At 38.9% G+C, this 23,538-nt stretch overlaps 1 protein-coding gene across 4 annotated transcripts in view; it reads left to right on the top strand.

Moving 5' to 3' along the window:
• kif9 (kinesin family member 9) overlaps positions 1–23,538 on the top strand; it is a 97,083-nt gene that overhangs the window by 46,845 nt on the left and 26,700 nt on the right. For 3 of the 4 annotated variants that reach the window (XM_073049290.1, XM_073049298.1, XM_073049316.1), the window contains 6 exons: positions 608–672; positions 4,105–4,182; positions 7,705–7,773; positions 8,929–9,033; positions 13,091–13,146; positions 14,311–14,401. In XM_073049290.1, the coding sequence (XP_072905391.1) occupies positions 608–672; positions 4,105–4,182; positions 7,705–7,773; positions 8,929–9,033; positions 13,091–13,146; positions 14,311–14,401 (464 nt within the window). The remainder of the gene's footprint in view (positions 1–607; positions 673–4,104; positions 4,183–7,704; positions 7,774–8,928; positions 9,034–13,090; positions 13,147–14,310; positions 14,402–23,538) is intronic. The other variant, XM_073049306.1, reaches the window with a different exon arrangement.

The raw sequence follows: 23,538 nt of genomic DNA on the forward strand, positions 1-23,538 counted from the left end.
TAATTCACTGTACCTCTGCCATTGTAGTGGTACCAGGAGAACGTGCCAAAGAGACATAATGTGAGTGTCCTACCTATGAAAGGATTTCCTCCATGATTCTTTCCAAAGTTTTCTCAATTGTTCTCCACTAAATAATGGTATTTTTCATTCTTACTATGTTCTCACCAGCTTCCCCAGATTCTACCACTCATCTATACACCGGGAGCAATTTACAGTTGCCAGGATACCTGCCAACCTGTATGTGGGAGGAAGCCCAAGTGATAACAGTAAACATGTGCAAAGTTCAGGGTTGAACCCAAACTTCTAGTTCTACGAAGCAGCAGCTCTACCAGCTGCACCACTGTACAGTACTGCCCCTAAGTGCTTGATTAGTCTACACTGTACCACATGACCCTTTACACCTAATCTGCTACTTAATTTCCCAACAACATGCCACTGAGCAAGCAAAGGCCCTCAGTTTCCAGGACATGTTCTTTTTATATATTTATATCATCCATTTTCAGATACGTTTCCCTCATGAGTGGAAGTAATACAACAATTAACGTACAGCTTTCAATTTTTAGTCTGAACCTGCAGTATTATTAACAGTCACTCGTCAATATTCTAGGTGGAACGTGCAACACAATCTTGGTAGCAAATATCTATGGAGAGGCTGCTCAAATTGAAGAAACGGTAAGGACCTTATGGGAAAACGTAGATTTGTCATTGTTCCTTTGACTATGTTTTTCTTAAAGTCATTATCAAAATGGGAGATCCATCATCTAGTGACCTTCTGTTTTTATGCCTTAGTGATATGATAAAAAGCCCTCAGGCTTCTGAATCACTGCAATCCCATGTACAATGGTGCTTCCACATTGCTGTAAGGTGGGAAATTCTAAGATTCTGACCTGGAAATAAAGAAGTAACATCACACTAAGTTACTCTATCCATCTGAGCACTGTAGATTTTGAAGATATTGCCATGCAGGCATTGACCAATTGCCACAGATTAAATAGTTCACAATGTAACTAAATGTGGAACCTATGTTTGTTTAAGATGGACAAATTGTCATTGAAACAGTCTACCTTTCCTAGATATGTGTGAGAAGAGCATGCATCAATGTGGAAGGATGACGGTCAATAAAAAAGAATTAACAGCAAAGAAAGTTGTCAAGAGCACACAAATGAATCACATAAGAGGTGGATGAAGTGCAAAATTCCTATGCTATCCACACCCCATCTGTTCCATCAAACATCTGCCATCCATCCTGCAGCAGACTGTTGTTCCCATTCTGACTTTATCAGACATACCAGAACCTGGTGAACTGAAGTGGAAGTGAGTCAAGTCCAACCTCAAAGGAGGGGGGGAGAGAGAGACAGGTCAATGTATCTGTATAGCGAAATGAGTGATAGATGTCACAGAAAATGTCATAACATAGTGGGGGAGAACAGCAATTACTGTTGGTTAAAAACCTTTATTATATTGTTTGATAATAAGAGATTGTCTTTCCTGGTCCATCTGATCCGAGACTACTGATGTACAACATTACTTAATTATCTTTTACTGGAGTCCAATAACTATCTGCAGTACTTCTACAGTGTACAAAAATGTTTTGCAGCTATGCAGAGCAGCATGAGTTTTCTGCTTTTCTAAACCAAGGTGTTGAGACTGAATAATAATGCCTTTCTTTCAATCCAACACAGTAAGAAATCAAGGATAGTTCATACAGCTTGGTGCTTCTATCAAACCATATTTCCACGAGAAGTTCTAACTTTGTTTATATCAAATGATCAATTTGATATTATTTGTGTCTATAAGCCAACATGTATGTATTGCTTGGCTTTGATCCTATGTGTTTTTCTGTCCACCTGCATGTTTATGAACTTGAGTCTCTTAAATATTTTTTAACACCCTGTTCACTGAGCAAAGTTGGGTTCATCTCCAGATAGCTAACAGTTCTTATTGTTACAAAATAAAAAGACTCTAAATGTCAGATGAGAATAGTCCAGGTCTGACAGTGGTGATCTCAGACAGTCTGCCTGAGATCTCTATCTGGATCATGCAATAAATATGGCCACTGGGTAAAAAGAACCTATTGATGATTTCTTTACAGGAAAATTCAATTCAACAAGATCCCAAAATACTTTTGAAAGTGGAGAGAGGGAGACAATTAGAAAACTAATTATTCATTTGTGACTCTTCATTCAGAGTTTATAAAGAATCTGGGAATAAATAAAAACTGATGCTCTTGATGTGATTATGAATCTGTCACAATTCTCTTAAAGTCAGAGTCAAGTAAATTTATTTTCAAAGTACTTATGAAACCCTGTTTGTTTCCTTGGCTGCATAAGTCTAGGAAATACAGACTCCAATCCTGCCAGACCCATGAGATTGAGACCACACTCCCACCCCAAACCCCAGGATTTGCTATCCTGTTACAACTCAGTGCCAAGAAATAACAGATAGCACACTGCATATGCTTAAAGGAATTATATTTATGAATCTTAACTAAATGGTTAGTAAGGAAAAGAAAGAAAAAGGGCCCATTATAATTAAACAGTCAGATGTGCACAGGTTGGAGCTCAACTCCTCCAAAAGTGATATTCACCGATCCTCAGTCGACTGAGACACCTTGCTTCATCGAATCACGGTTCCCCCACCGGGTCAAATCTTACGACCAGTTCTCTCCAGCGTCTTTTCTCTTCATCTCCACCGAACAAAGGACCCAGCTCACATTCCAAAGCACCTGTTATCTCTAACCATAACCCAAACGCTGCTTCTACAGAAAGACCATTACGTTAACAGTGACCTTTCCCAGGGTGTTACCCATATATGTTTCCACATATTACCTTGAGATTAATTGGCATTTACAGGAAAATAAATATATCAGAATATGTGAAAAACTATACACAAACAAAGACTACCAACCAATGCGCAAAAGAAGATAAATTGTGGAAATAAAATAATTACTGCGAACATGAAAGTAGGCCCTTGAAAGTGAGTCATTACGCCGCAGCCTCAGTTCAGAGTTTTGGTGAGTGAAGTTATCTATGCTGGTTCAGGAGCCTGATGGTTGTGGGGTAATGAATGTTCCTGAACCTGGTGTTGGGACCTAAGCTCCTTTATTTGTGGGTACCTCAGGCTGCTCAAGAAAAATGTTAATACCTGTAAATGCTCCAGCAAGTTGATTAGCATGTTTTCAGTACCTGGCCTGGTATGCTGTCTGGGCCAGATGCTTTCCATCAATTCAGCTTCCTAAGGGGGCTCTCAGGTTGGCCTCAGAGACTGAAATCACAGAGTCATTGGGGGTTGTGGGGATTTGTGAGGGGACCCTCATGTTCTGTTGGTCAGAGTGAGCATAAAAGGTATTGAGCTCATATGGGAGTGAAACTTTGTTGTCATTTACGTTGCTTGGTTTGGCTTTGTGGGTGATATAGCATTCAAGCCCTACCACAGCTCTGTTATCCAAGTTTAGTCTAAAAAAGAAACTTTCCTCACACAACTAGTGTGGCCTCTAATCCAATATTATCACAAACAATTCTTGATTTCTTCTGTGGTAACCACACAGCCTGTTCATTTGCCTCAAATTACTGTAAGCAGTTGAAAGAGGCTTAGCATCACCTTCTTTGGGACCGGGACTGAAAATCAGTTCTGTCAATAATGCATATATCCCAAGAATGGCAAATCATTTTCACTTTTGATACATTTCCCATTCAGTGCAAATGGCACCAAATGGCACACAAATTGATTTAACACCAATGAAACTCTTCATGTAGTTCTTATGTAAATGCACTGCCTAGTTTAAAAGTAAGACATAAATTTAGAAGGTGTCACTTTCCAACTCTGGTCTGGGTTGTGGCAGGATGATAGAAAGTGTATTAATATGGAGAAAGCCTAAGAGGAAAGCATTTGTTTTTAATCGTTATTTCAAATCTAGAACTTTAGTAAATATGGGGATCTGCTGGATACAGTACTACTTTTGACTTTGGAGCACAAGTGATCCACTAACTCTTGAACATACATTAAACTCACACATTAATAATGATGACTACAGAAAGCTTTTAAAAGGTATAAACCAAAATATCTTCCTAATTGGAGGCTGATAGTGTCATTCTTTTGTTTCAGCTCTCTACACTCCGGTTTGCATCAAGAATGAAATGTATACCAGCTGAACCAGTTGCTAATGTACATAGTGACCCTATGGTGAGTATACAAATTATTGATTTTATTTCATAATTCTTTCTAACACATATAAGCACTCAGACATCACAAATACAGAATATTAGTATAATATTTCTGTAATCTCACTCCTAAAGACAATATTTTTTTCTTCGTAAAAAATTGCTGGAAACATTTAGCAAATCAGGCAGCATCTGTAGAGGTAAGCAAGACACATTTCAAATTTATGTCCTTGTTCAGAAACAAAATAAGTTAGATTTTAATTTCTGTTTTTGAATTTTGGATTTTGGAGCTCTCATAAAATAGTACAGCACAGGAACAGGCCACTCAGCCCACAATGTTCTGCTGAAACAGCTAAAAGCAAATCAAAATCACTAATCCCTCCTATCTACACCATTCCAAATATCCCTCCATCTTCCTTACACCCATGTGCCTATCCAAACATATCTTAAAAGCCCCTAATGTATTTGCCTCTACTACCAAACCAGGCTGTGCATTCCAGACATCCAGGTATCTCATTGAATATAAAAACAAAACTTATTGCAACCATGGCAATCAAGTCTGATCCAAGCCCAAGGACATGATTTCTTTGACAGCTGACCCAATTCAAACCCAACATGGTGCAACACTATGACACATATAGTAAATCTTTTGCCTCACAACTGCAGTGACCCAAGTTCAATCATGACCCCTAGTGCCATATCTATGGAGTGGCACATTCTTTCCACGATCACGTGAGTTTCCTCAGCGTGCTCTGGTTTCATCCTATACTCCAAAGGCATACAGGTTGGTTGGCTAGTTGGCCACAGTAAAAATTTCCCTAATAAGCAGGTTAGTGGAAGAATCTGGACAATTTCCCTAATGAACAGGTGAGTGGAAGAATCTGGTTGGTAAGTTGATGGAAAAGATCCTGAGAGTCAGGATTTATGAACATTTGGAGAGGCATAATGTGATTAGGAATAGTTAGCATGGCTATGTCAAAGGCAGGTCATGCCTTACGAGCCCAATTGAATTTTTTGAGGATGTGGCTAAACACGTTGATGAAGGTAGAGTAGTAGATGTAGTGTATATGGATTTCAGTAAGGCATTTGATAAGGTACCCCATGCAAGACTTATTGAGAAAGTAAGGAGACATGGGATCCAAGGGGACATTGCTTTGTGGATCCAGAACTGGCTTGCCCACAGAAGGCAAAGAGTGGTTGTAGATGGGTTATATTCAGCATGGAGGTTGGTGACCAGTGGTGTGCCTCAGAGATCCATTCTGGGACCCCTTCTCTTTGTGATTTTTATAAATGACCTGGATGAGGAAGTGGAGGGATGGGTTAGAAAATTTGCTGATGACACAAAGGTTGAGGATAGTGTGGAGGGCCGTCAGAGGTTACAGCAGGACATCGATAGGATGCTAAACTGGACTGAGAAGTGGCAGATGGAGTTCAACCCAGATAAGTGTGAAGTGGTTCATTTTAGTAGGTCAAATATGATGGCAAAATATTAGTGGTAAGACTTTTGGCAGTGCGGAGGACCAGAGGGATCTTGGGGTCCGAGTTCATAGGAAACTCAAAGCTGCTGTGCAGGTTGACTGTGTGGTTAAGAAGGCATACGGTGCATTGGCCTTCATCAACTGTGGGATTGAGTTCAAGAGCCGAGAGGTAATGTTACAGCTATATAGGACCCTGGTCAGACCACACTTGGAGTACTGTGCTCAGTTCTGGTCACCTCACTACAGGAAGGATGTGGAAACTATAGAAAGGATGCAGAGGAGATTTACAAGGATGTTGCCTGGATTGGAGAGTATGCCTTATGAGAATATGTTAAGTGAACTCGGCCTTTTCTGTTTATTTTTGAAAAACAGTCTCTATTGTTAGCTAGGGAATTTCTTCTTTTACCCACACAAGTAGCAGATGGATAAATGTGCCTAATGTTCATTTGTGATATTAATTGAAGGAAAAGCATAAGTTATGATCTAGGAATAGTTATCCGCTGTTTTTCAAGTAGTCTTATTGGAACTTTAGTCTACTATCATGACCCAAGAATCAAAGGACCTTGTTTTATTATCTACACAAAGTACTGAACCTCTTATTATAATGCATTTCTTAGAATGTGTAATGAAATCCCTGGTATGGAAGTTAGATTCCTGGTGCATCAATAGATGGTGGAAGGCTACTTTTTATAGGCTATTGTACATGTACATACCTTTGTCTTTCGAGGTAGGTTATTTTGTCATAATATTTCAATTACGTCCCTCAGTGTATTTGTGAGACAGAATGTGAGTGCTTTCCAAATTGGCTCCTTGAATGATCTTCCTGTATTTCTCCTGGTTCTCCTTGTAAGCCCCTTTTTCCCTAAAATCTGCAGATTATGCTGTTTGTTTCTCTCTTCTAACTAACTCCTTCTCTCATATTATCTTTTGATTCACCTCCTGCATCATGGTCCTCAAAACCACTCTTCTGTTCTTCAGTTCTCCAACCCCTCTTCAACTTTTATTAAACCTTTTCTCACCTTGATCTGACCCCCTTCTGCTGCAAGAACCTAACTTTTTCAACTAGAGTTTTCTTAACTTTTCTGCACATAATTTCTGTTACTCTCCCTATCTGTGATATCCTTAAGCTTTACCCACAATCTGCCACACTTATTTTCTATTCATGTTCCAAATCCATCTTCTGCTCCATGGTATTCTGACCCTCTCCTATAGTTTGACTTTTCTCTAGCCCAGTTTATCCAACCTTTGCCAATCTGCCGACCTCTCTTGCTTTCTGCCTGCAATATTCTACCACAAGCCTCCTTTGCTGCATCCAATCTATCAATTTCCCCATTCCATTCATGTTCTTACAATCCCTCCCCCTCATTCAGTCCTATAAAATGCCAATAATCCCAACCCTTACACACTCCCCTACTATCTCCAAACTTCTAAAACCATTTTTTATTCCATAACATGTTCACATAACTTTTGCCCCTGGATCTTCTGACTACCCCCTATCCCTCACAATCTTGAATGTGCAGTCTTCAGGATCAACTCCCACCTTTCTTCCTTGTAAGTACCTCAGTTTCTTGTACAGCAACTCTTCTGTTTTTTTTTCTCTCTCTTAATTGCTTACAGGGGCATACACTGGCCTCTGTAAATATAGGGACTTTTTGAATGGCACTTTATGTTGAATATTACACATTTGACATCACAGGCATGTATTTTTAATGTGCTAATACACTGCAGCAAAGAGTATAGTACAAGTTATTGCTGCTCTATCCCTAGCTGTACCAATGCACCACTGAATTTCTTGCCTGGTTAGTCTGACTGGCTGTTGGGTTGGAAACAGAATGAAAAAACACTTTGTCTCGGCACTAAATTTAGCAAGACTTCCACATGCTAAATTTTTAGCTATTCTCCACATTCACCCTTGCCTTCAACGTTTCTATCCATAAATATCCGGTCCCTTGTGAAAAATGAATATGACACAAAAAAGCAACTATCAATAAGTGATAAAGAGAGAGCTAATGATCTTTAGAAAATTAATATCCCATCCTTATTTAAGTTATGTTTCTTTATCCCAGAAACTAATTCAGAAACTTCAGTATGACATCCAAGTACTTCAGGATGAGCTGGCTATGTATAATATACTGGTGAGATATTACATCCTTCAAATATTTGCATCATTTTTGATAGCACAAATATTAGTTAAGAAACTGAAAGTATAATTGATTTTGAACATGTTTGGAAGTATGATTTTTCAAGTTAATAATACCTGACTGTAGAGTGCTTTCTATCTCAAACAAGAGAAAATCTGCAGATGTTGGAAATCCAAATAACACACACAAAATGCTGGAGGAACTCAGCAGGCCAGGCAGCATCTATGGAAAAGAGCACAGTCGATGCTTTGAGCCAAGACCTTCGACAGTACCGTCTGAAACCTCGACTGTACTCTTTTCCATAGATGCTGCTTGGCCTGCTGAGTTCCTCCAGAATTTGTATATAGTGCTTTCTATCTGTTTATTATGCTGTTCATAGCAACACAGACATTTGCAACTATGTGATATCATTTCGCATCAATATTTTTCAATCATTTCAGTGTTACGTTTGGATATTCAGTATTGATATTTCCATTTACTGCTCGAACACTTAAAATCCCTTTGAATAACTAGACGTGTACTTCTGAAATATTTTATTTTATTTAGAGATGCCGTTCCGGTCCAGGTAGCTACTGAGTGATTTTCAAACTTCTTCAAGAAATTGTCTTGATTTTGTATGATATACTCAATCAATGCTCTCTGGATATTCTATTTTTCCAGCAATTATTGTAGATTTTACTTTGGAGAATAATTTTCTTTGGATGCCCAGTTATACATTTTTGTAATATACCTCTTGTTATAAAATAATGTACCTTTGTAAAGCTGTCTGGATATCTATAGATAATATTCCTGCAGCTCTCTGTAGATATTGAGTAATATGTTCCAGAAACTTTCTCTGAATAGCAATGGATATATTCTAGAAATTAGCTTGAATATCAGCAGCTTCCTCATTGTTTTTATCTCTGGATGTCAAATTATACAGGTATATTGTGCGTACTCTGTTTGGGAAACTATGATACAGATATTCTTACAAATTATTAAGCAATATATTCTTGAAATTTACTGTATCTCCGAATTTTGAATGATCTATTCTCACAATTAGCTCTGGCTACAGAAAATTGTCAAACCCTAACATTTTTTCTAGTTATTAAATGAAGTATTCCTGTAATTCCTCAGTTGTCAAGTGATATATTCTTCTTTCCTAAATAGGCTAACCGTCGACAAGTCAGCTATGAAACTTTAACTGCAAATCAGATTCAAGACATCAAAACTCAAGTCTGTAGGTACTTAGATGGAACAATAGAAGAAATTAATGTGAGTGACTGAAAACTTTTTAAAAATTTTACCTAGGAAATATGGCAGTACTGTTGAGGAGCCACACCTTTCACAGTAATGGTCACAGATATGGTTACAACAAGCATTGATACCCCTTCACAAGCTCTGTTACAGATGTAATGCTTGCTTTCTGTAGCTAATTTACCCACTTTAATGAAATACATTGAACTTTGTGTATTACTGTTGCTTAAGGATAGCAGTGTCTGTAAGTCAGACAATTGTGAATACAAGATTTGGGCTAACAATCAGGTATCATCAAAGATGTTGTCTTATTGATGAGATATTAGATTGATATATTGGAAAGCAGAACAACAAAGGCTATTATCCTTACCTGAGCAGTATGTAAATTGAAATCAAATCGATGAGATCAAAGAGTTGAATATGTGGCTCAGTGAGTAGTGTGAATGAATGGGTTTCATTATGGTAATGGCATCAGCACTGGAGAAAGATAAATTTCTTCCTGTTAGAACATTGCCCTGGTGAATTGAATAACAAGGGTTATTTAAAGCAAAGAGGAACTAGGAAAAATAGACCAGCCCTGGCTATCCTGAGAAGTGTAGGATGGAAAACACAGCAGTTCTGTATATGCTAGAAATCTTTGTGGCACATACAAAATACTGGAGGAACTCAGCAAGTCAGGCAGCATCTATGGAAGGAATAAGCAGTTAATGTTTTGGGTATTAGGTCAAAGGAAAAGGTATCTAATATTGCCAGTAAAACAATAAGCCTGTGGATTGGGAACATTTCAGGATTCAATGAAGGAGGGTCAAAAGTATTAATAAGAAAAGGAAAAGTTGAATAGAAAAGTAATCAGTGAGAAACAAATTCCAAAATCTTCAGTAGATTTGTAAAACGTAAGCAAAAGTTTATATGGACCCCTAACTTACTAAAGCTTAAAAAAGTTATATCAGGGAAAAAGAAAGTGGCAGAGAAGTCAAAGAAGCATTTTGTGTCTACTTTTAGCAGTTCTTCTGTGTAGTCTTCTTCAGAGGAGATGGTAAAGGCCAACAGGATTAGAGTCAATGACGACTTGAAAATATTAGCCTGAGTTGAGAAAATAATAGTATTGCTGAAATTAATAAGACTGAAAGCTGATGAATTCCTAGGATCCCATGATTGCCATCCCATGGTTCTGAAAGGAATGCCTATAGTTGTCATTTTTCAGAACTCCATTGATTCTACATTTGTTTCCATAGATGGGGGAGGGGTGGTGGTGTGAGAGTTAGTTAGCAAGGATAAGTTCACTAAGAAAACTGAGAAATATAGACCAATTTGCTTGACATCAATGATAGAGAAAATGCTGGAATCATTTATTAAGGTAGTATTAACAGGGCATTGGAAAACATGGTAGCGTAGCGGATAGCACAACACATTACAACAACCAAGTGTAAGTTTGGGAATCGTTTCCTACCTGTCTGTAAGGAGTTTGTACGTTCTGTCTGTGATCGCATGGGTTTTCTCCCAAAGACATTTACTTAGGGCTAGTGAGTTGTGAGCATGCTATGTTGGCGCAGAAACATGACAACACTTGCGGGCTACTTAACACAATCCTTGCTGATTTGACTTGACGCAAACAACACATTTCACTATATTCCAATGTGTATGTGATAAATAAAGCTAATATTTAAAAAATAATATTTATTTAAAATAATGATAGAATTGGGCAGAGTAAGCATACACTTTGATAAAGGAAAACATGTTTGATAAATCTGCTAGAGTTTAGGGAGTTATAATGAATAGCATAGATAAGAGGTAATTTACTCTTTCAGGACCTTGTCAAATTGTATATTCAATGTATACAATATCCACTGACCTATTCTGATATGAGGCTTATAACAAAATGGATATGGAATTCAAAAATTCCATTCAAAGCACTCAACTTTCTCACCCATTATCCATTTGCATCCTCACACCTGTGTTCTCAGTACGCAAACTGTTTTCTTCTCTTTTTATTTTAATTCTGCCCCTGCATGAGAGGATATAAAATGGTCTTCATCTGAGTACTGATATGTCCATCATTCAACAGTATCTTAACCATGACAGTAATAACTTGCTTGTATTTCTGTTCTGTCGTAATATTTGTACATAATAGGAGCATAGGAAAATGGCTAAATCTTTGTAGTTATACCAATCCAATTGTCTAATTTTTATTGTTCAGTTGAATCACATAAATTTTCACCATTTTTTCCTTGTTGCTCATTCTTGGTTGTGAGGGTTTCAACTCACCTTTTGAGTTGATTATTAATACGAGGGGTGATTGATAAGTTCGTGGCCTAAGGTAAAAGGAGTCAATTTTAGAAAACCTAGCACATTTATTTTTCAACATAGTCCCCTCCTACATTTACACACTTAGTTGTGGAGCATACGGATCTAGGACCTCCAGAAAGTGTCCACAGCAGGGGTGATTGATAAGTTCGTGGCCTACAGTAGAAGGAGGTGAGTTATACAGCTCTCCTTACATGCACATGCAGGTCAACTCCTTGAGTGATTATGCAGAAAGTTTGAAGTTAATAACGCATCAGGGGTGATTGATACATTTGTGTCCTAGAGTGGAAGGAGATGAGCTATTAACTTCAAACTTTCTGCATAATCACTCAAAGAGTTGACCTGCATGTGCATGTAAGGAGAGCTGTATAACTCATCTCCTTCTACCTTAGGCCATGAACTTATCAATTACCCATCTGTGGACACTTTCTGGAGGTCCTGGACATCCAAAGTACATCTTCAGCATGTCATTCAGTTCATCAGTAATATCTAGTCATTTTAAAATTTTTGTTTGCTCCTGAAGTGTGGCAACACTTACAGGTTGCCCCTACCACATCCTTGGATTGTTGGTTGTGAATACAAACAATGCATTTCACTGCATGTTTCAATGCCCATGTGATAAATAAATCTAAGTCTGAAACTGAATCTGTACAATTCTTGTGTTTTATTGATTTGTCATCTTACACGTGTCATTTGTAATGTTTGAAGGACTATCTAGATTTTCCTTACAACCGCCCCTTAAACATTTTTGAAGGTTCATACAGTTTAGAGAGGTTTGATAACGAAAGGATATAAGTATCATTGCACTTGCAGTGCATTTGGAATGCACACATGTTTTTTGTGGTTGCTCAGTGGAAGAACATTATTTTAACACTTTGTTGATCTTTTGAATCCTGGTTGATCTGTAGCACTGATGTTATGTATGTATAGCAACACTATACATCATCCCCTCCCATCCCAAGAACTTAACTGACCAGGGATACAAACCCCTTTACATTTCATTCCACCTCATGCAGCACATCCAAATTTGGAAAACTGTCTACCAAAAATAGTATTTATGCCTGTCTTTAACTGGGAGATCCTAGATATGCGTCTGGCAGTAATCTGGAAATGATTTAGCCACAAATAAACTAAGGGCATTTCTTAATTTTATCATCATAGTTAATGTGAGAACAGGTCTTCCAGGAGGTTGTTAAAATCTGCTATAATCTGGCAAGTACATCTCAAGCTATTAGGAATATTACTGTTTTGAGTTACCAAGTAAGCTAAGCATGGGCGGTATTTTACATATTAAACTCACTTGATGTGGATGTGTTACTCCTGTCCACCTAAACTGGTGTGAATTAAGCCGGTCTCCTTTGAGTACAATAATGCATCTCATCAGCTTATTCTTTAATCCATATGTAGTTGAAAACAAGATGACATGTACTGCCAGAACTTATGATCCAGTATTTTCAATTTCAAAACTAATATTGAGCCATCTTGTAACATAACAAAAAACTGGGTAGTAAACTGCTCTTAAAAACTGCTGAGAGTATTGACCATTAATGCTGAAGCTGAGAAGGTGCCACAATTTTCCAATAAGAATCTGACTATATAGGTAAGGACATATAATGGATCCATGAAAGCCATTCCAAAAATCTGAATTTAGTTTATTTAAGAAAAATATCTGTCACAGAAATTGAAGTTATAACCTTAAAGAGATAATGAAATAATTGTTTATGCTGATTATGCTAACATTGACATTATAATTCTTTCTCTAAAACAAAAGATTACAAATGTCAGGCAACTCCGTGAGTCCTTTGCACAATTCAAGATTATTTTGCAGTAAGTATTGATGTACACTCTTATCTTAAATAATTACATGCTCATTAAGTTATGATGATTCCCTGCATATAAAACATTCCTAGGGAAGCGGCAGTGGAAAAGTTCCACTAAATTAACACTGTCCTATTACAGGTGGAGGACATTTATAGCAGAATGAAGCTGTCTCCATCCTACTCCATAAAATACATGCAGACAAGTTGCATTGTGGTTAGGTAACAGAACAAAGCTGTCTATGCCCTTGTTCCTAAATCAGTTACAGAGTGCTCAGATATATAACAAAGTTTCCTCCACACTACCTGAAAAAAATCACTTTCTCTGCAGATGCACCAAAGATACAATGTAGAGTCAAACTCCCTCTGCACTGACCCACCAAATGTATTCATTTTTGTGCCCATTCTAATCTATCCCAACCCCCAACCTCTTCACCCCTTCCTCCCAGACCTCAGCTTTACTGCTGTCTACATCCCTGTTGATTTTTATTGTTAATTCTTCTGCTTTTGCCTGTTTCTACCTTTTCTGATACCTCTAACTGCATCTATAACAGTTTTTCTCTTCATCCACTTGAATGTTTCCCTGCAAGTACTGTAGGTTCTCTGCATCTACTGTGGTTTCTCTCCCTGCATCCATTGTGTGCTCTCTCTCTCTCCACAAGACTCTCTCTCCATCCAACCCAATCTCTATGCGTCCACCGTGAGCTATCTACATCAATCGTAAGCTTTCTCTGGAACTACTGCGATCTTTTTCTGCACCTACTGCATCTCTCAGAATGCTCTATTGAATCTCACTCCGTCACTGCCCATGCTTCTAACTCTTACATACCTGACAACTGCTGCATCTACTTTTGTTCATCCTGTTGCAACCACCTCTGTCTGACATCCCTGCTTATTTTCTATTATCCCTATTCCTAGCCCCTCTGTTCATGTGTCTTGTCTGGACCTCTTCTCTTGGTCAACTGGAAATGAAAGGTGGCTTTGAATATGCCTAGTCAAAACCTTCCTCTGCAACAAGCTAAACTCCTCTCTTTTTACTCGAGCCCTGTGTCAGTGGCAAGGTTCAGATAAGGAAAAGGTAGCAAAAGAAGCTGCATGAATAAATATTAGACTGTGAGTCTTTTCCATAATTCAGTTCATTTTCAAAAACAGCCTTTCCCTTTATTACCCCAAGGCAACAGGAACAGGACATTGAGGCTGCATTGCGGAGCAGGTACATCCTCATCGATAGAAGTAGTAAAGCTTCAGGCATTACAGCTGATCCGGTGAGTGTCTGAAATCCTAAGAAATAATGTTCTTCAGAACTGGATTATTATGGGGACTTTGATACATATGCACAATTATCTAGTGAGGGAGGGTGTATGTGGCACTTAAGAATAATTTAGAAAAAGGAAAAAAATGCATTATTTTATGGAAGGCTGGATCTTTGCTTGCGAAGATCAGGAGGGAACTCCATCGCTGTAGGACTTTTCTTCCTGCCTGTGCTACGTAGGTTTATAGTGACAATTGGTGTGCACAAATTGATTCAATTCTTTAGGTTGGGGTACATTCCACAATTGCACAGTGAGTTGCGATGACTGCAGTGACTACTAGACTGTAGGTTAAGTATCAAAGATTTCTTTCTCCAAGACCAGGGTTTCTCAACTGGGGTTCCGCAGAACCCTAGGTTTCCACAAGAGATCATGATTAAAAAGAAAAACATTGTTTTTTGAACCTTGTGCAATGCTAGCTAGCGCTTGCAGTGGTAGGCAGTAACCCATTCACAATCCCTTTACGCGCCGCCAACTGATTTGTGCAGCAAAAAACAAACACAGGTTTCACGTGCTAGGTCTACATTTGAGCCTGATCACGTCACTTAGTAATAAAATGTTTTTTCAAAGTCTTGTATAAAGTTGTGTCTTGGGCTATGTTTTTATTCATATTGCTTTGACTTATGGTTTTTGTGTAACTTGACTATTCAATATTGTCAATAAATTTTCATACTGTAAATAGCATCAATTAAGATCAACTTACAAGCATTATTTAAATTAAATCTACTGAGCCTACCTTTAGAAAAAATAAATCCCATTTTGGTTTAAGCCAGTTATTTAACAGAAATTTATTATGTTTGACTTATGAGTTTTTAAAATTTATGAAAGGGAAAGAAAGAGATTAATTTCAAGAAAGGTAAGCTAAACTTAACTGCCTGTTTTTTTCCAGAAAGGTTGGCTAAAAATACTAACATACAGTGAGCTGCAAATATAATAATTTTTACACAGGGGTTCCCTGAGAACTGAAAATTATTTCAAGAGTTCCTCCAAGGCAAAAAGGTTGAGAAAGGCTGTCCTAGACAGATTGCCTGGCAAGGCTAATGAGTCCCATTTATCAGGATTTGGAATCAGAGTTGTCCTTCTCCTAATCTGGCTGCCAAACAAGGCTATTGAGCCCAGCCTGCCTGCCCGGTTATACCGCTGGACACTCGATCATGCCATGACATAGCAAACTCAGTAAGAAAGGGACGCCACCTGAAGGTGTTGCTATAGGAACAGTACAGTAGTATAGGAGAGGCCATATGCGAGTGACCTCTTGCATGGTAAGCCAATCAGTGGTCCTACGGCGATCACTACACCTGGAAAGGAGAGGCAATTCCTTAAGTTAGCAGGACATCCAGCACAGGACTCACCCGTCCCCACATTATTTTATAGAACCAAAGCTTTTATAGATCTTCAGTTTAACTTTTCACTGAAAGTGAAACCTCTCCAATAGCAGAGCCCTTAAAAGATTTTAAAGACAATCCATCAAGAAGGGTCTCCAGTCAACTATTTCTTAAATGGTGTTATTTGACTTCATAACATGACTGAGGTATTTTCCATATGGTCCATATGACCAATACACTTGTGCAACTTGCCAGCACTTGTGCCAGCAATTCACGTCGCATATGTCATTGCATTCACTGGATGGATTAATATCTTTAGTTGTGTTTACCCCTGTCTGGGAGGAGGGAAAACAATTAAGCTTTTAGTAATGGTGCTTAAAAGATACCAATATGCTGATAAGTAAATGGTTGAGGGATATGAGTGGGTGGGTGTTTGGTAGGGCACTATAGGTTAGATTCAGTTGTTTTGCCATCATGGTCTGCCAACAGCAAAAGCATGTTAAAGTCATCTGTTGATTCCAATGCTGTACTCTCCAAGGGGTCTTTTAAAGACTGACTGAAGATTCAGTGTTTGTGTCACTATTTACATAAACAATTTTGATTTTGGGTTTTGCAAATATTATTTGAACATTTGCAAACATAAATTGGGAGGTAGCTTATAAGGAGAGGAGCTACAATTTAATACAAGAAGGCGTGCAAAAATAGAAGAGCATGCAATATAGTTAAAAGCACATTTGAACTTCAGTACATTGCAAAGGGTATTGTTATACATTTATGAAAAGAGAAATGTGCCATATGTTTCTTAGTTGGCTCAGGAAATAAAGGGACCTGAGAATACATATTTAACAGCCACTTAAAGTAAAGGGTATTAGTAAATTTGTAAAAAAAAAACACAACAGATTCAGTCCAATCTGATTATATTTGAATAGTAGATAAGATCTATTAAATTTGTGTAGGTAGGATTGCCACCATCTGGGTCATGCTGCCTTCTTGCTGTTGTCATCAGGTGGAGAAGCCTGAGATATACCACACCACCAGTTTCAAGAATAGCTACTTTCCTATAATCATCAGGTTCTTGAACTGACCTGCAACAAGACACTACAGACCGCCTTTTATAATATCATAAATTGACTCTGATAAGAATTTTGTGCAAAAAAAACCTGTCTGGAAGTCTTTGTCTTGTGTAATTTACATATAATTTATATTCTGTGAGTTGCCTTGATACCACAACAGGCAAGTTTTTCAGTGTAACTATAGCTGACTGTATTTATGCACAGGGCATTAAACTTGACTTGAACCTTGTTCAACCACATCCACAGAGTGCTGCAAACATTTCTGATATTCATATTACAAGAAAAAAGAACACTTGTAAAGTGACTTATAAAGTTTTCCTGGGATGATAACAGAACTGAGAGGTTATTTCCACCATGAAATATTAACTAAACTAGAACACTTTTCCCTAAAAAAAATCCCATAGGGTAACTCTACTGCCCTTGCAGTGTGTCACGTACAAAGCGAAGCAGGGAATTAAACACCTTCCGAACACCTTCTGAAAAAATTCACCCAGGCCAAAAGCTTTCCTCAGGATTTTTAATGAGAAAACTTTGTGAAACTGCTGAGTGTATAGAGATGGATGTCTTTCTCCAGCGTGTGCTTCAAGTTGAAATCTGAACTAACACACGTAGGAAATAATGTAAAAAAACTATCTTGCAAACAGGAAGTGATCTTTGTACAAGACAAACTGCATACAAAACGAACAGCACCTATAGAGGCAGAACATTCCCCGCCTGATATCCACAATGTCAAAGTTAACTACAGAAACTAGAAGTCAAATGATCATTTCATTACATCTGGCAAAAGAATGGACAGTCTCACAGACTAGTCTTGAAACAGTCTTACTGGACAGTCCAACTGTTTCCACTTCAAAAATGTCATCCCTAATGACGTACTTTCTCGTGGTAATGTCTGATGAGCAGACTGTTGACAGGGTTAACGAATAGGTGAGATACCTCTGAAGTGAGTTGTGTCCTCTTAATACGTCCTGCAACTTGCTTTATCTCCTCAAAATAAAGAAAGGAACAGAGTTCACAAAGGTAACTTTGGATTGGAAGAGGTTCCTGCTTTCTGATGCACTGCATGTCCTCTGAATTCACCTGTGTTTGAACAAGAAGGATTCTAACCTTTGCCCAATTCAGTTGCTCTGCGCTGAGAGGTTGCTTACAAATACACCAACCACTGCAGAGGCTGTCTTTGGCTACCCCTTCAATCTTCACTTTCATATTGATACTACTCCCACAGGGTCTGAAATGCTTTGGGCGCCCATTCTCCAGGACATTAGTCTTAAATGCAATGACAGTGGGCTGATGAGCACAATCAAGGCAGACTTCCCTCATTAGGACCCAACCCAGGTCCAGTCATTGGGCATAAGGTGCACCATTCCAAGCATTGTGCTGTTCACATACCTTATGTGCACTGATGGTGTCTTTGTCAAGCAAAAGGAGAATCTCAGCAGAAGTGCTGAATGAGAGGATCTATCAGCTATGTCCTTAAGATGTTAACAACTGTGTGCCACTTCAGGAGTTGGGATTTCATCCCAGTTATTGTGAATATGGTCACAGTCAATTAGAGTTGGCGGGGTAAGCAGACCTCCCTTCCTATTGACTCCATGACAAATCCACTAGCTCTACTTCTGGTGTTCCAGAACATCTCTTTAGTGTGCAGAGAGGTAGTCACATCTGGATGCTCAGCTGGATCTCCACCATGCTCTGCTGTAGGTGAGCTAGAACCAGTGGCCCAAGGTGCTGGCTCTGAATTTACAGCTGTATCTGGGTCTAATTCTACCAAAGTATCAATCGGTTCTTGGCTCAGCTTCTGGAGACCATTGGTACTTGCTACACTGTATGTCCATCTGTGTTCTGCAATATATTGTCACAAACAAGAGAAAATCTGCAGATGTTGGAAATCCAAGCAACACACAGATAATGCTGGAGGAAATCAGTAGGCCAGGCAGCATCTGTGGAAAGAAGTACAGTCAACGCTTCAGGTCAAGACCTTTCAGCAGGAGGGTATTATTGTATTGTACTGCTACTGCTTGTCTAGTTCTCCTTGCTACCCTCCCCAGATTCTCCACCACTCTCCAGATGACTGTCTTGGAGTCCACATTTAGACTGACTACACCAGGGTTTCTCTGGTCAGTCTCAGCATCTTACTCAAACTATTGTCCAATGGTGATTTATCACCATTGTTTGGTGCAGCTGTTGAAGGCTGTTCAGTTGGTTCTGCTGAAAGGTAAGCCACTGATGCACTTGGGGCACTGTTCAGTCCTTGTGTGCTCTTATCAAGTGGTGAACCTCCATGTGTTTCCAAGTTGGGTGACTTGGAGAACTTTTCAACTTGTACCTAAATAAGGGTTCATCTTTCTTTGAGTTTGAATTTGAAGCAAAGGATGCAAGTTCAGACTACCGGTCAAGATGGCTCCTGCGTACAATGCTCCTTCAGTCACCATTTTCTGGATAGATCATGAAACCATGTATTTCACTTTTTTTATGTCTTTTACATTTGTTTTTTGTCTTGCATGTGATTCTGGATCTGTTGAAGCCTGTGATTTGCTGTTTGGAGAGAATTCCAGGAGACAGAAGCAGTGTGCACAAACCTCATGGTGGGCAAACTGCAGGATGGTGCATGAGCTGATGTTCGACCCCATTTTGCCGATTAAAGTGACAAGGGAGATTGAAACGTTGAACCAAAATCGGAAGTTTATAGATTGTTTGGGTGCTTCAGCACTCTGCAGTCTCCAAGAGAATTCCAGGAGACAGAGGCAACGTACATGAACCTCATGGCAGAAGGACTGTGGGATGGGGCGCGACCCAATGTTGACTCCATTTCACGGATTAAAGGCTCTACTGGACACTAAGTAAAGCAATGAGGGAGATAGAAGCATTGAGGCGAGTCCGGAGGGTGCCTACTTTTTGATCACTCTGCTACACAACTGGAGCAGGGAGAACCTGTTGCTGTGCCCAGAGAGTGTTGCCCAGGTTTTCTGTGCTTTGGATGTGCACTTGGACCATAGATTCTTTTAAAGTCTTACTGTTTTTTGCCCAATCTTCCTTGTTTTTTTGCCTGTTCCAGTTTTGTTCTTTTTTTTTGTGTGTGAGGAGGAATTTGGGGGTTGATGTGCCTGTTCCTTTTTTGTTTTTGTTCTTTTGTGCGGGCTCAGGGTGCATTTGGGGGTTGATGACCGTGCTGCCTTTCTTTTCTTTCTTGGTTTCATGGCTACCCAGAGAAGAAGAATTTCAGAGTTGTATACTTTAATAATAAATGAACCTTTGAGTATTGGGTAAAAATTTGGTGTGAAGTATGGCAGAAAGCTGGTTCCTATCTTTGCCTGCTGGTTTGATTTCATCCCATGTTGAACAACCATGTCATATTAGAGGACTTGCACCAATGGATTGTTCTTCAGTCACCTTCCTAGAGAGATGACCATCGCTGTCTAAGTCAGTTGCTGCTTCATACACCTTTGCCTCTGCTAAAGCAGCCACAACTTCACACTCCTCCTTGAGTGCACTCAATGTAGCTTCTACACGAACTTTCTCCATGTTTGTGTGTACATTCTCCATGTTCACATGAGCTTTTTCAATTAGCATTTCAGCTTCACGTTGAGCATACCTTGCCACCTCATCTCTGGCACGGGCTCACACTGCAACTATGCATGGTTTTGTCTGAGCATCAAAAAGATGCGATTGACACGCCATATTCTGACCTGACTTCCAGGGCTCAGCAATCTAAGTTACTGGCATTGGCAGCTGATATTCAAACATATGGCATTCAGATGTGAGTTAAACACCTTCTCAAAAATCACCTGATCCAGAAGCTTTCTTCAGGGTTTTTAATGAGAAAACTTTGTGAAACTGCAGAAAGTTAAGTAAAACGTGCATTAGATTCAATACTGAATCACTGCCCCCCAAATATTCTAATATTATTGATTATTCTTATGATCATTGTTAAACAAGGTAACATACACATGCAACAAGAACATATGGCATTTTTATTTTATCAAGGTCTAATTTAGAGGCCACAAATATTAGATGATCACTAATGATCATGAACTTCAGATGCAAATGGTTCATGAAACTACTTCTTTCACTTCGTTTACTGTGAGCTACATTTTGGTAGTGTGTTTTTGGGCCGATTGAATGATTTGGCGTTTTGCTGTCTCCGAGGGAGTTCAGCAAGATTTTAAGAGAAGCCTGCTGCCTAGAAGCCAAGAAGCCTGGAGACAGGGTGTGAACCCATGATTGACTCCTTTTCTCACCAATCCCACCAATTAAATCGTTGAGAAAGATTTAAGTCAATGAGGATGACAGCGGAAGGTGGTGAGGGTTCATTGCCGTCTACTTGGGTGTGAACTCTCCCGGAGGGAAGTGCCTTCATACGAATGGTCTCTCTCTCTCTCTCTCTCTCTCTCCCTCTCCCTCTTTCTTGATGCTGCCAGAGTCCATGGGCCTTGGACAAGGTTTTATTGATGCAATTTGTGGATTGGATTCTATAGTTCTCTTTATATGTTTCTGGATGCCCCGTTTTTGTTGCTGTTTTGTGTGTTTTGATCAGGGCGGACTAGTGCTGCAGCCTGCAGATATAACAGTATACAGTGGTGTTGAATTGAACTGAACTGAGCTGAACAGAATATGCTTGGACTTTTTCAATGTCATTGTGATTTGTATTCTGTGTTTTTCACTAATTTTTTTTTACGGGATGAATGATTTTTTTTGCACATTGGGGGTTTGATGTTTTTCTTTAAATAGGTTCTATGGTTTTCTTTCTTTCATCGCTGTATGTTAGAAGACAAATCTCAGGATTGTATACTGCATACACTTTGATAATAAATGTACTTTGAATCTTTGAATAAAATTCAGAGAAGCCATTCCCAGGCAATGGATACAACATGGACCTCACAATCACAAATACTAAGCATTGGGACTGAATAGCAAAATTACATAAGGAAAAACTCAAAACACACAGGGACAATGGATTAGAAAGGTATGTATTAAGATTAAATGAAGGATGGGAGTGTATGCACCTTGTAAGCCTATTGGGTGGTATGTTCTGTTTATCCTGTGTAAATATTATTTCAATTTTGTATACTGTTATAGTACTCCATCTGTTCTGGCTTTGTACATCAAAATTCTGCACTCTTTCCTCTTCCCAAGCGTACCCTCTTAAACCTTCTTTTGAATTGTAGAGAGAAAGTGCAAAGAGCTCAGAGGAAAAGGAATGAAGGTGGATAGTGGAAGCAGTGAGGAATGAGAATCAGAAGTTCATAGAATCACAAATTATGCAGGGAAGCTAGTTAGTCTATCAAGTCTATTTGGGAGCAATCCGAATAATTCCACTTCTTTGCACTCACTTGTGGTTCTGCAAGTTCTTTTCTTTCAGGTGACTATAAGGCACACTTTTGATAATTGGTTTGTTTTTGTCACATGTATCAAGATACATTGAAAACCTATGTTTGCCTGCCATCTGTCAGAATCAGAATCAGGTTTATTATCACCGGCATGTGACGTGAAATTTGTTAACTTAGCAGCAGCAGTTCAATGCAATACATAATCTAGCAGAGAGAGAGAAAAAATAAATTAAATAAAACATAATAAATAAACAAGTAAATCAATTACATATATTGAATAGATTATTTTCAAAATGTGCAAAAACAGAAATACTGTATATTTTAAAAAATGAGGCAGTCCAAAGCTTCAAAGTCCATTTAGGAATCAGATGGCAGAGGGGAAGAAGCTGTTCCTGAATCGCTGAGTGTGTGCCTTCAGGCTTCTGTACCTCCTACCTGATGGTAACAGTGAGAAAAGGACATGCCCTGGGTGCTGGAGGTCTTCAATAATGGATGCTGCCTTTCTGAGACACTGCTTCCTAAAGATGTCCTGGATACTTTGTAGGCTAGTGCCCAAGATGGAGCTGAATAGATTTACAAACTTCTGCAGCTTCTTTCAGTAGATTATTCCACATATACTGTAAATACCTCAAGGTAGTATAAAAGGAAAAACTATAAAAGAATGCAGAATAGTGTTATAATTACAGGGAAAATGCAGTGCAGGTAGATAAATGAAGTGCAATGGCCATGATGCAGTCGATAGAGAGGTTAAGAGTTCATCTTTACCCTAGATGAATCCTATGTTCAAGAATTTTATAACAGCAGGATAGAAGCTGTTCTTGAGCTTGATGAGACATGTTCTCGAGTTTTGGTCTGCCCAATGGACAAGTCAAGTCAAGTCAAGTCACTTTTATTGTCATTTCGACCATAACTGCTGGTACAGTACAAAGTAAAAACGAGACAACCTTTTTCAGGACCATGGTGTTACATGACATAGTACAAAAACTAGACTGAACTACGTAAAAAATCAACACAGAAAAAAAAACTACACTGGACTACAGACCTACACAGGACTACATAAAGTGCACAAAACAGTGCAGGCATTACAATAAATAATAAACAAGGCAATAGGGCAGTAAGGTGTCAGTCCAGGCTCTGGGTATTGAGAAGTCTGATAACTTGGGGGAAGAAACTGTTACATAGTCTGGTCGTGAGAGCCCGAATGCTTCGGTGCCTTTTCCCAGATGGCAGCAGGGAGAAGAGTTTGTATGAGAGGTACATGGGGTCCTTCATAATGCTGTTTGCTTTGTGGATGTAGCGTGTAGTGTAAATGTCCGTAATGGCGGGAAGAGAGACCTTGATGATCTTCTCAGCTGACCTCACTATCC

This window comes from Hemitrygon akajei, chromosome 1, assembly GCF_048418815.1.
Source record: "Hemitrygon akajei chromosome 1, sHemAka1.3, whole genome shotgun sequence".
In the NCBI taxonomy this organism is placed as follows: domain Eukaryota; kingdom Metazoa; phylum Chordata; class Chondrichthyes; order Myliobatiformes; family Dasyatidae; genus Hemitrygon; species Hemitrygon akajei.